Source organism: Pygoscelis adeliae, unplaced genomic scaffold, assembly GCF_000699105.1.
Source record: "Pygoscelis adeliae isolate BGI_AS28 unplaced genomic scaffold, ASM69910v1 Scaffold412, whole genome shotgun sequence".
Lineage (NCBI taxonomy): Eukaryota > Metazoa > Chordata > Aves > Sphenisciformes > Spheniscidae > Pygoscelis > Pygoscelis adeliae.
In genome coordinates this window covers 322033-334883 of record NW_008824190.1, presented here as the reverse complement: position 1 = coordinate 334883, position 12851 = coordinate 322033, and the positions used below count along the sequence as shown (strand labels likewise).

The following is a 12851-nucleotide window of genomic DNA, read 5'->3' as shown; positions in this document are numbered from 1 at the left end:
CCCTCCGCGCCTGTGTGTGGGCAGAGCGCAGCGTGGGCCGGGAGGAGAGGCTGCCCGCGGGGCTGCGGCCTTCTGCTGGGGCTTACTAAGGCTTTACTAAAGCTTGGCTTTTTGGGGAGGAGCCCTGACCGGCAGGGGTTGGTGGGTGAGGGGGAGAAGGGCTCTCTCCTTGTGCCTACGGTCCTGAAAGGAAACGGGCGAAATAAAGATGAGCCGGGACCTGCCAAAGCTATGGTGAGCGCCGCGTCTCTTCAGGACGTGGTTTCAGCAGGCGACGATAAATACACCGTCATTCTTCTCACATCCTCCTCTAAAATGTGGGTGTGGGACCCAAAGACTCTGGCGTCTTCTGGTAAGCGTTGGGTATCTTCTTGCGGTCATCAGGCACAAGCGCTATAAGCAGAACCTATTTTTTCTTGTAAGTCGGCTCGAACACCAGGTCTGGCGCCGACAGCCGTGAAAGTTGCTCTGGGAAGGTTTAGCCCGTGCGAAAGACGGCATCTCCAAAGGCACGGCGCTCGGGGCCGCGCTGCGGGGACGGGTTTGCCTCCGCCTCGGCTCGGTCACTGGCGTGGCGCCTTGTAGCCTTTGTATACGTTTACGTGGCGTCGCATGAAATCGCCTGGTCGAGGTTTGCCCCCGCAAGCAGCAGGACCTGGGCCGTGCGTGGGCAGAGCGCAGCGTGGGCCGGGAGGAGAGGCTGGCCCGCGGGGCCGCGGCCTTCTGCTGGGGCTTACTAAGGCTTTACTAAAGCGAAATAAGATCTCTTTCGTGTCTGTGGAAAATACGCGGCCTCATCCGTCACGTAGGAGAAATCTGTGTGCAGATGACCCCTTCTCCACCAATAGGTGGGGATACCAGGAAACAGGAAGATTTACATCTTTAAAGAATTTTGTTTCTTTTTTTTGTTCAGGAGGGTGGAGCAGGGAGGGGTAGGTCAGCAATTCTTCAAAGTTCAGGCCAAAACAAATTAAAGCATATTATTTTTAGAATAGCTGCAGGTTCCTTAGTGGCGTGGGTGTCTTTTGGGTTGGTCGGTTTTGTGGGGGGGGGGGGGGAAACGCCATCGAACCCTTTGTGACGATGCTACACAGAGGTGTCAGCAGGACAGCAGTTCTCCTCAGCCTGACCCGAGGACGTGCGTGAAGAAGGGACGGGCAGGACCTCCGAGAGCAGCAGTCCAGACCCCTGTCTGGACAGAGGGGCGATTTTTCAGATCGGGGCCCGCTAGCACGCTTAGGGTGGTGCGCTGTGGATCAAGGCTCCCTTTTCCCCGGGTAATAGCAGGTTTTTAGAGCAACCCGACTTAAAATTGTGTGGAGAATATTCGCCGAGCCAGTGTGCAGATACCTCCCGCCCTTTGAGAATACCCTTTCTCGTGGGTACTGTTTCTTCTCTCTCTCATTGCCACATCCTCCAACAAAGCATTCAGTGACTTTACTGACGGGTCATGCCCGTAGGCCACTGAGCACCAAAACACGACACAGGCCGTCAGATGAAAGGGCACACAACAGGAGCGTGTGATACGGCGGCGCGGGCGAGGACGCTGCACGTGAGCTAGGACTGTTTTATTAGAGCTGTACACTGAGGTGAAACAGTTGCTACAGGGAAACGCAGTGCTGAGGAGAGATGGTGCAAAACGTATGATGGGACAAATCCCGTTCCCCGTAAGGCCACGTACCCATCGGGAACTCCGGAATCGGTCAATTCGTTATTTCTGCTGATCATCTTCTCAAAGTGCCTCTGTAGTTACAGGCCCATCTGTTTCGGTATTTTAAACAATCCCCCTTTGACCATGGCATAATGGGACGTGTAACAGCTGCCGTACCCGTCATTCCCCACCGCTGGTACAGGTACCGGTAAGGAACCGCAGGCCGCGGTCTTCAGAAATGAGCGATTTGGGGAGATGAGATGCCTTGTGACCCTCTTCTGTTCAGAAAGTAACGTGTCTCTAACATCCTGATAACTTAGAAGTGTAGGCAGCCAAAACCAGTAGTCATTTTTAAAAATCACGCCTTCGTGACTACCGGGTTTTCAGGGGGCTGTTGGTCCCCCGGTTGTACCACAGACGCTCAACATGGAGCTGCCCAATCCCCTGTCGCAGGCACGGCTCTAAGGTCCCAACCTGAAGCTTGCCACTAGCGGAGCTGTTACTGCTTTCAACTAGAGTTCCCCTCACGGAGTTGCTTCTGAGGTCATGCCTATAGTTCGGTTAAATAACTGGTACAGTGGCCTAAAAAAAAAAGCTAAGTAGCACTCGTGCTGTAACACACTAACTCGCTAAGCTTTGGCATGCATGCCAGCGTCCATCACGAAGCGCATGAAGAATTATCTAGCTAACAACAGTCTGCATGAGAGCTTTTGCCATCACCTACTTCCATGTAAGAGCTACTACAGAACTGACTCGGGTGCTTTGCAGACCTTCCTAGTGCTGTCAAAGAGAAACCAGTAACTCTCTGGACACGTTCAGAGCTGTACTTGTAAGGCATGGAGGCTGACATTCAGGTTTCGGTATTCAGCTTTCTCAACCCCTCAGCATCTGAATTAAGGGCTGAAATTACGCGATTCTGACTTTTAGTAAGCGCAGCATCTGCTAGAAGTTCAATTTTGTGAGTGAGCATTTGTGATGTAAATAATTTACAGCAGCAAGAGAGGCATTACGGCAAGCCTTGGCGAGGTGGGGGGGAAATTCAGATTTCAGTCAAGCAGTGCTCCTCATCAGGAGAGGCAATTGAGATACCCATTCTCTGGCACATTTTCTACGGCCGTGAGACACCTACCATCAGAGGCCAACTTAAACTACCAAGTGAAAGAGAGTGTTATCTTCCCAAACAGACAGCAGACACACATGCTGCTGCAGCAATCCACTAGGGAGTAGGCAGGAAAGGGAAATTAAAGCTGACACACAATTAGAGTAAAGTGAGTCTGCGAGTCCTCCTGAAAGCCCATGGAAAGCAAATGGAAGTCAGGCAGAAGCTATTTCTAGGCAGAGTTTGGGGGTGAGAGAAGCAGAAATAGGCTTTTGCTAAGAACTAAATTCAAACCCTCCCAAGAATCCAAATTTAGCGTTTAACAGTTCTTGTATCTGCTTGCTTTGTGCCAGCTCACACACGCTAAGCTGCAGCCTGATTGCAGAAATGAAAGAAAATTAAAAAATCAGAAAAGGTTTCTCGCAATTAGCTTAGACAGACCTAAGGAGCTCTGCCTGACTTCCAACACGGGGAGCACTCTGGAACCTTAATGAAGTTAAAGACAGGTGGAGGGGCTCAGCACCTTTGGAAAATCAGCCCACTTATCTGATTGTGATAATGACACTGCCCTATCTTGTTAACATTGGCACTTGTCTTGTACGCAGCTGACGGCATAAACTAGCGGATGTTAAACTCATTCACTGTGATGAGGCAGCGAGAGGGAAAATAACCTGAGGAAAGGGGGGAAGCAGGAATTCTGCTGTCTTAGGCAGTCAGGAACTGCTAGATATATTCTGATAACGTGCTGCTGAGGACTTTCCACTGGCTGCCTTCTCCAGCTTTGCAAAACCCTGCAAGCAAATAAAGAGAAGGTGAACACAGGAGCTGGGTACCACACAAAACACTGCATGACAGAGGTCAGTGGAGCAGATGAATGTGCAGGAATGGGACGAAAAAGGCTGGCCAGTCACATTGCATTAAGAGGCAAACAAAGCAGCCGTGTACACAGTGAGGCAGGTGCCCCTTTCCCTCCTTCTCTCTATCGTGAGGCAGAGGGAGGAAAGGAGGCCTCTTTTTATAATCTCAGTGCAGTGGCAGGGTTTCTGGTTGCCACTGTGGTGACTCCTGCTCCATCCAGGTAATCAGACAAAACAAAACCATATCCAACCTACTTCCTTGCTGATCTCTTGACAGAGCATACAACTCTTTAGTTTTCCCAGTGGTTTTCATCTCAAAGGATCTTTACGTAAAGCAGTAACTGCACCTGCCACTGACATGCTGCCTCCTTGCTGGAGGAGCCTTAGGGCTGCAAACAGCACCCACCCCCCTGCAGCGGGTTAGCCCAGGATGCAAGGAGGAACTCTTTAATTACCGTCAGAGAGAACTCTCAACCTCTAAGGAGCATTTCTCTCTTCACTCAAGCCATCCCTCTGCTTGTCTCCCCCACGTGAAGCTAACACAGCCTGTTTATCACATACGGACAGAGATTCTGGCTCTAACCGAGACCCCTGGGACCAGCCCTAGCATGTTTCTAGCTGATTCTGCAACAAGGGTCGCTGCTTCCCACTAAAGAGACACGTGAAAATCCCTGTATGGGTCACTCAGTAAATGTGAGGGTTAAATGCTCTGCATTCAGTAAACTCCATGAGCTCTCTCATCCAGCCATTTATGCTGACACTGTAAAGGGGCACTCACCTAGAAGAGTTTCTCGTAGCACTTGTCACAGTGGACAATGTCCCGGTGGATGAATATTTTATCCAGAAGATCTCCCATTGCTTTGTGGCAAATTCCACACTGCCAAAGGGAAAACAAGGTGGTTGGACCATGCTGTAATGACAGCACGGAGGGGGCAGAGAAATGAAGTGTCTCTGTATCACTTTATAAAGGTGTGAGGATGCCAAAGCAGTGACCTAGTCTGAGGCTAAACTTTTCTACAACAGACAAATGCCACCGCAGGCTTCCTCCTCCCACACCCACCATTTCCACAGAGTTTACTGGTAAACTCTGCAAGGTTTGAGAGGTTCAGCAAAACCTGCACTGGGGCACAAAGGCTACAGATGAGCAGGTCTGCCATAAGGACAGGGACGTGAGGAAAGAAGGTGCTGCTATTCTATCAGATGACAATAAAGAATTCTCCTTGTTCTAATATACATTTATTTGAGGAGCTGAAAAGCTTTTTGGGACACAACCAACACCTGTGACTGCATGACTTGTTTTGTCCCAATGTGGATGCAAGCATTTGGCACACACTATATACATTACTCTGCAAATTCTGTCCTCAGACTTTCACCAAGATTCCTCCTCCCCTCCTCCTCCTCCATTTCACAGCAGCACATAGAAGGCAGTCAGTAGTTAAGGTTCTTTTTTTTTACCCTGAAACAGTATTCGTGGCAGCAGATGTTAAGATGCTCTATTATGATCTTAGGGCAGTCTCGGATCTCACGGCTGCAGTAACTGCAAACGGGTTCACTGGACCTGTGAAGGAACAGAGAGTCAATTCCTCTGTAACACAAGCTGGTTCCAGTCCCAGCACTGGTACCAGAGGTTTCTTACCTAACACCAGCACCGCTCTCCGTGAGCTGCCTGCTTCTACATGTGTTTGACTGTGTCAAGTGACAGTACAGAGGGACATGCGTTATCCCAGGGATGCAAAGACCGCAACAGCAGGGCAGTACAGATCTTTAAGTCAATGTCACTGTATTTTCCAAAGATCATTTACACTTCGTGCTGTCATTTCAAAAAACACATACCAATATTCTAAAAAAGCAAAACCTTAAAGTCATTTCTGTTTAACAGTTTGCTGAAACCCCCAAGGGCAGCCCCGAACTGTCCTACCTCGGCAGGGGAGCGCTGGACAGGTAGCTGTGGTGGCTGTAGGTTGCTCTCTCCAAATCGGTCAAATCCACAAGGCTGCCGCTGGAGATGGAAGGAAATATCAGCACTTGACAGTGATATATGGGAAGAGCATCTCAGATGGAATCATTCACCTAAAGTCTTAACTGCAACATCCCAGCTGCCTGTTCCTTGGAGAGAAGGTTGGTCCTTCCTAACCAGCTCTGAAAAGGCATTTCCCTAACAGAGAGGGCCACACTGATTGACAGAGCGGGGCTGTCAGCAGCACTGTCTCAATCTTCGCTGTATTCACGCTGCAGATTCTCCATAGGGGTGGCAGTTCCTGCTCCCTGCCCCACACCACAATCACTGTGCCTCAGGTCAGACCCAGAGCCGACTCTGCGCTCAGCCTGGCAGAGGTTTGCAAGGAGTAGGCACCTCCAAGGGCAAGCAGAGACAGCAAAGAGCTGGCGGCCCCAGCGCCTAACTTCAGAGCACTGCAAAGATGTGTCTGGCTGCTGCTGTCCCCACGGGGAGAGGCAGGATGTGGGCAGCGTGGCTGGGAAACTGGGGCACGCACCCTGACATGGAGCCCCTTCAAGCCTGAGGCCGAGGGAGGTGGCACAGGCACACAGCAGCCCTGCCCTGCAGGCTCTCCCACCCTGTCACCCTCTGTGCCGGGAGGAGCAGGGGGTGTGAGGAAGCTGGTTCTGTTAGTCCCACACGAGGGTCTGTCAAATGCAGCTCAGGAGGGGGCTGAGAAGACCTAACAACCTTGCCAAAGCAAAGATACCGCTCCCTCTTGCTCGCTCTCTCCTCCAGTATGTTCCCAACCACGAGCTCCCACCCCGTTACTCCTTGCCAGCCATCAGACCCCTCTGTGAGCCAGGTTGTCTCATTAAAGTGGCAGAAAAGGCAAGACTGGGTGTGCTGGGAGCAGGGACAAAAAGAGCGGGAGCAGGAGAGGAGGAGGGAGAGCAAGGGCTCCCCTGTCAGTGAGACCCACGGCTGCCTTGGCTCTGCTGCCCACGGGCCCGCAGCATGCCATCCAGCAGGTCTGGAGTTGGGACATGCACAGGCTGTGAGCCAGACGATGGGGACCAACATATTTTCCAGCTGCTAGATGAGATTGGCAAAATCCTGCGCTGGCTGCTGGACAGGCAACCTGTGAAATCCTGCCTCCAATACACTCATCAGTAAAACTCCTCTGGCCTCACTGGGGTCCTGATGTTTACGTATGGACCCTATAAATAGCAGCTATTTTTGCTGCTTACTAAACTCCCAAATCCTGAACTATTATGCAGGAAAAGGCACGGAACACATCCTTTGTCTCACCTAGCTGAGCGTTCCCTCTCCGCGTTCTGTTTGCCTGTGTTTTTTAGACACTGCAGCAATACGCTTATCTTTGGTTGCTGACATCTGCTTTGCCGACCTATAGGAAAGGCTAGAGATTTATGGAGTCTGTAATCGGCTACCACAGTAATGCCAACACAGCACTGAGGGAGGATAAATGCCAGCAGGGAGGCATCAAACTGGGTGTTAACTGGCTGCCACATCAATGTAAGCATCATGTACGTAGGGCCAAATTCTGCTCTCAGTCACATTGGTGTCAACCTGGAGTAGCTTTACTTAGTTACCTTTGAGCAGAATACAAAAGACCGAAGATTTGAGCTTCAAAAATGGCATCTTTTAACTTCTTCTAACTCATAAGTAACTTTTTTGAGTGAGAACCCTCAACCTCCACATTTTTCTCACTGATTCCAATCATTTGTTTACATGTGCAAATGCACAGTGAAGCCTGACAGTGCCAGATACGCAGCCCAAAAATCTGCAGTGTAGTGTTTTCATCCTGTCACCCACCTTAGAGGCCAACCCACTTAGAGGGGGAGTTTACCCCTCCACTAGGAGTTGTGGGACAGAGGTCCTCCTGTCACCAAAACGAGACTAGACAGCACAGTGGATTGCAGAGATATCCGCCTGGGTCCCCAAAGCAGCACTGCTGCCTTAGCAAAACTCTGCCCACCCAATTTAATAATCCCTCCAGGGCTAATTAGCTCAGGCACAATGGCATGCTGACGCAGTGCTAACTGTTCCAGCTCAGGAGCTTGCTTGGTGTGTGCTAGCTGGCAAAGCCATACACTGTTGCTTTGCACACGTGTGTAGACACATGACTGTCTCTGGACACTCCTCATACCTGCCGTAGCGTGGGGAGGCTGATAACTCGCTGCTGTTCACGTACTCCTTCACAAAGAGGACCCCTTTTCTAGGAATGGATGGAAACAGAATGAGAAGCATTTGCATTAGAAAAGACTGGAGCTAATGAGACAGGGACCACATGTGTGCACTTGGACATGTAATGCCTGCATGAAAAGGCAGAGAGTGAGATGCTGTTGTTCTTGAATAAATACTGAATATCAAGCATTGTTGCTAAATAACACCTAATATACCCCTCTAATTAACCCACCAAAACAAATCAAGTTAATTAAAAAGAATGGGATGGATAATATAACTCTCTCATCCAGTTATCCCCTGTTTTGCAAGGATAAGTCTTTTTCAAATCTTGTCAGGATTATGCACACAATAAGTATTTAGAGAGCTTGTGGTTCTGCCCGTTAACATTAAAACCCTACTGGCACAGCAGTACTTACAGTGACTGTTTTGCCACTGGAATATCTTCAGCATTTTCATCCATTATAAATTGCTACTGGTTTGTTTTGGGGATGTTTCTGCTTACAGAGCTGACCTTTCTTGCATATTCCTCCCTCTTTAAAATTCTGATTTCAAAATGACATGCCCCCATCTGTCTGTCTGTCTACAGCTCTGTCACAGATCGAGGGGAGACACTGTGCCCGCCACCTCTCTTCCCAGAGCCATGAAATGAACTAATCAGGCTCTTTCTCCATGGTGCATTTTCGTTGCTGCCTATAAGCTACGATTAATCCTTTCTTCCTATATGAGCAAACTAAGGCATGTCACAGCTAAGGAACGAAAAGCAAAGCTTTTTTTTTAACTTAGCATAGACACTTCCCATGTCAAGTGTTTCAGATGAGAGTCTCCTACTTAAGACAGTGGTTAGCAAAGCCAGGAGGACCCAAATATCGCCCATCAAAGCCTACGCTGACCTCTCACCACTTTGAAACCCCTCTCCAAGTCGTGTAAAACTGTGCAGCAGTTTTCACCTCTGAGGTGGAGCCTGTGGAAACCACAAATCCCAGAATACAGCTCTGAGTCGACAGCTGCACCGTGACGGGACGTTATCTTCTGTAATACATGACAGATCCTGGTCCTGTGCCAGCCCCACTGAAATCTGATACACTTGCTGTATGTAGGCTGCTCACTTGCTCACTACTGACAAGGCAAAGAGTCTTCCAAGAGCCCCACACCTGTGATGAGCGTGTATGGCACGAGGAGCTCCATCGTGTCCCTCCAGCTACAATGTGTTACGGAGGATTCATGATTTTGCTGGGCTAAAGAGGAAAGACACAACTCATACAGTGAGCTACATCCTGGTCTCTAAAAAAGGGCACCTGGAGAAAAGTACCCAGCCCATCTCTCCCTTTTGGGTGGCTCTGGCCACGACACCAATGTCTGTGCTCTTAGCCAGAAGTGGCCCAGATGCCAAGCAGCAAAGCCTGGCTTGTCTTCACCAAACAGGATGGCTGCATGCAAAACCTGTATCGCAGCGGGAGGATCATGACCACCCATTGCTCTTTACCCGGCAATGCTGGAATCGGGCTGGCACCCAGAGGCCGCTGGGCTGTTGTGCGGTAAGGTGGCAATCGGACTGCAGATCCTCTCACTCGAACCTGAGAGAAGCCTGGCGAGATAGAGAAAAGTCTATGGGCACTGGAAACATGAGCCATGACATGATCCAAGCTGGCAGCCAAGAAAAGACCTACCACTACTGTTAGGAGGGTGCAATATTAAGGCCCTTAACCACACAGATTAATTCATCTTTATCACAGACCAAAAAGGCTCTTTTCTCTTTTTACATCTGCCACATAACAGTACTACTTCCCTGGAGAAGTGATTTGGAAAAGTATCATTTGTAGGGCCATGGGAGAAAAAGATCAAAGATGATCTTCAAATAAGCACAGACCATAAGTGAATCACGTAGCCTGAATGGGAGCAGCTATGGAGAGAGACGGCACACAGCATATTGCAGGAGAGGAGGAGATGGGGACATATTGGCCAAAGTCCAACATAACTATCCCCAGCATAACCATCCCCAATTTAATAATTTCAAAAGCTGCAGAAGGGAGAAGGTGGCAAAACTACGGCTACTAAAACGTCTTCGGAAAGCAGCTCTGCCTATCCACTCTGCAATGTTAAGTTTGCCTTGCAGGGATGAAGCTGATCTTGCCTGGAGCCAGTCCTAGGCTGTCCCAAGGATCTTGTGCCTCCTGTTCACACCCACAACATACTCCCCTTTACAGATCCAACACTCAGACCTACGCTGGTGCCTCCATACAGTGTCAGACCGCATGTGGATGGACTGACACTGCCATGAAGGACTGCAGAAAGCCCAGGGTAATGGTATTCCATATTGGATACCTCCTACCCCTTCCAACAGCCTTGTTCTGGGACCAGTTCAGTCATTTACTCATTGACATTCTGGAGACAGTGATCCTCTCTCTTGACATCTCTCTTTGCTTTTAGATCTCTTTTTTCCTGTAGCCTCTGCAAAGGCCAATTTCTGGTCAAGGGAGGGTAGCCAGGAACCAGCCCTTCATTCTCCTGTCACTCTGTTCTGCCACCCCACATGGTGAAAAACCTTCAGAGACGATGGATGTATCACAGCCCCTGTGCTGGGTAGCTTTTGCTAGGAATGGTTTAAGAGTAGTTCTGTGCCTCTAGATCACACATCCACTCCCTGGAAACCATTCATCTGTCTTTCAGCTCCTGGCTTTGCTTCCTAGCTTCCTTTCCACAGCAGTTTCACGGAGGTTTCCCTCACAACCATCGAGACTACCCATTTACCTGGTGCTGTTATAGTTTAAGCTGTCCATGTAGAATGGCACCCTGTGGCTTCTCTGGGAAATGGACATGGTGGTATCTCTGGGAAAGGAGTCGTGGCTATGAAAGGAAGTGATACAATCTCAAGCACTGAACTTGAGCATGTGAGGGATTCTCACAAGTGGTGAGAATCTTGGCTAAATGTCTCCCTGCTTAGCATCAAAATCACCCACGCACCACAGCCATCCACGCAAAACAGCACCGCTGCACATGCTTAGATCCAGGGAATTAGTAAGAAGTGGGTCAGGAAACTCCAGATACTGAATAAATGGAGCAGTGGGGTGTTCTTTGGGTTAACAAGTCTGGATCCCACCCTTTGACTTCTTACCGTCCGGCTGTGGCGTTAAATTCACAGTGCCCCCTGGCACTAGCGCTGTCATATCTGCTGTTCCTAGGGCTGCTTCTCCCATCATAAACTCGCCCTTCGTAATCCGGGGTAGGTCTGGCAAGGAAGCACAAAGCCCTGATTACGTTGTACCAGGAGTTACTGGAGTCCCCCCATTGGCTAACTAATATTTTGTCTCAGCAGTCACTATCATGACGCATTCTCCCTTTGCTCTGCCCATTTCACCTGTGCTGGTTCTGCAGCTGCAGCATGCATACAAGGCTCTGAGGCTAGGAAAGCAGACTCAAAATCTAACGCTTGAGAGTAAAGCCAAAGCAGTTCATAAATGGATATATCTTCAGTATTGTTTCCTTTCCCAGCGCCCACCAAAACCGCCACTGCACCATCTGCACGTGTGAACTTCTGACCAGCTGGCCCCTCTGGGTGTCAGACCTGCACGTTTTCACTTTTCCAAGACAGAACTCATTACTGGAATGGCTTTCACCTGTGGGCAGAGCTCAGGCTCTTTCAATAGAGAAAATGAGCTTATAGCTTATGGTCATTCTTTTCTTGCATGTGCCCTGGGGCACAGATTATGTTTTTATTGTATATCAGCACTTTGATCCTGCTTAAAGCTTCAGGCAACTGTATAACTTAATGCTAAACAATGCTGAAAAACACTGTAAATCAATGCCGCATTAAAGAGAGAAAGAGGGACAGGCTAAGCTCATCATAAGATGAGGAAAACCCTGCTCTGGGCAAGACATGCATTTGGGCTGTGATATAAACCCAAGGGCAGGAACGGAGCGTGAGTTTCTTGCACTGCAGAGAGACATGTCAGCATCACACAGTGCCGGGGGGGTGATTAACAGGCTGTGAAGTACAATAAAGGTCTGTCCCATTTTTTCTAATCCTAGTCTGCAAATGCCTCCAAACGCAAATGAGAGCTTTGTGACACCAACTTTCTGAAAAATGCGAAAAGAGGTGAAGGCTACATTCAGATCACGTGAATGTAGATGTATATATAAATAGTAGTTGTAAGTGTACAACTCGTCTCTTATGTCATTGAGGGTCATGAGAAATAAAAACCAGACTGCTCCTGAATCATCATCTCTGCAGTTACAGAGGAGAAGCAGATGTGGTCTCTACACATCTGTAAGGTTTCCAGGCACCGTGTAGGTGGTCTGACCACAACCTGCCAAGCTCTCCGGTGTTACAGAGCAATTATCAACTCAGGTCTCCTGAATCCCTTCTTCAGCCCTTCAGGTCCAAAAATGATCTTGTTCCATTAATACAATAGAACAATGTATTACTGGCAATACTGTTGCTCCCTCTGGGAACAAAATCCTGTTCTCGCTTCTTGATGCAGTGATCATACAACCTGGACCAGAGTTTCTGCCAACTATTTCTGTGCCAGCAGCTTTCCCTGTCTCTGCATCCCATCCCCAAACCCTTACCTTCTGGTGCTGAATACTTGGCTGTCTACATAGGATGGTATCCTGTGACTGGGTGCTGACACGCCGGTGTTAAAAGGCTGGCGGTCCACGTACAGTGGCATGGGATGCTGGGTCTCATATGCACTGAGAGCACTCTCTTTTGAGCTGAAGGTAGACCTGCTAAAAAATTAGAGCCAATTTGACCATAAAGCCAGTGACTGTATTTGCTATGACCGGCTCACACAAGTGTTCAGAATTTGCTGAGGCTGGATCATGCCTCTTTCTACTGGCAATAAGGAAAACCTGGGACACCATGCTGTTAATAGGTTCTTAAGGTCAGGGGAAATGGCAGAGGCCTATACTACTTCCCCTCATGAGCTGAATTCCCAGCACAATGAAATGCTGCAAAATTCAGCGGTCGTCTAAGTTAATTTGTTAACTGAAATGAATATCAATAACCATATGTGGGTGGAATCCTAAACCTAATATTCCTTTTGTCAGTATCATGTAGGTAGCGTACACTGGGCAAATTTACATAGGTCCAGGACTTCA

General features: G+C 49.0%; 1 protein-coding gene across 1 annotated transcript in view; it reads right to left on the bottom strand.

The window, feature by feature from the left end:
* Positions 1-3140: 3140 nt before the first annotated feature.
* The window catches only part of ZNF185 (zinc finger protein 185 (LIM domain)), a 27751-nt gene continuing 18040 nt past the window's right edge, over positions 3141-12851 (bottom strand). The window contains exons 19-27 of the mRNA XM_009334687.1: positions 12321-12476; positions 10867-10980; positions 10503-10598; positions 9238-9339; positions 7717-7785; positions 5526-5606; positions 5063-5165; positions 4386-4484; positions 3141-3541 (exon numbers count right to left, since the gene is read on the bottom strand). Of these exons, the coding sequence (XP_009332962.1) occupies positions 4386-4484; positions 5063-5165; positions 5526-5606; positions 7717-7785; positions 9238-9339; positions 10503-10598; positions 10867-10980; positions 12321-12476 (820 nt within the window). The 3' untranslated portion in view covers positions 3141-3541. The remainder of the gene's footprint in view (positions 3542-4385; positions 4485-5062; positions 5166-5525; positions 5607-7716; positions 7786-9237; positions 9340-10502; positions 10599-10866; positions 10981-12320; positions 12477-12851) is intronic.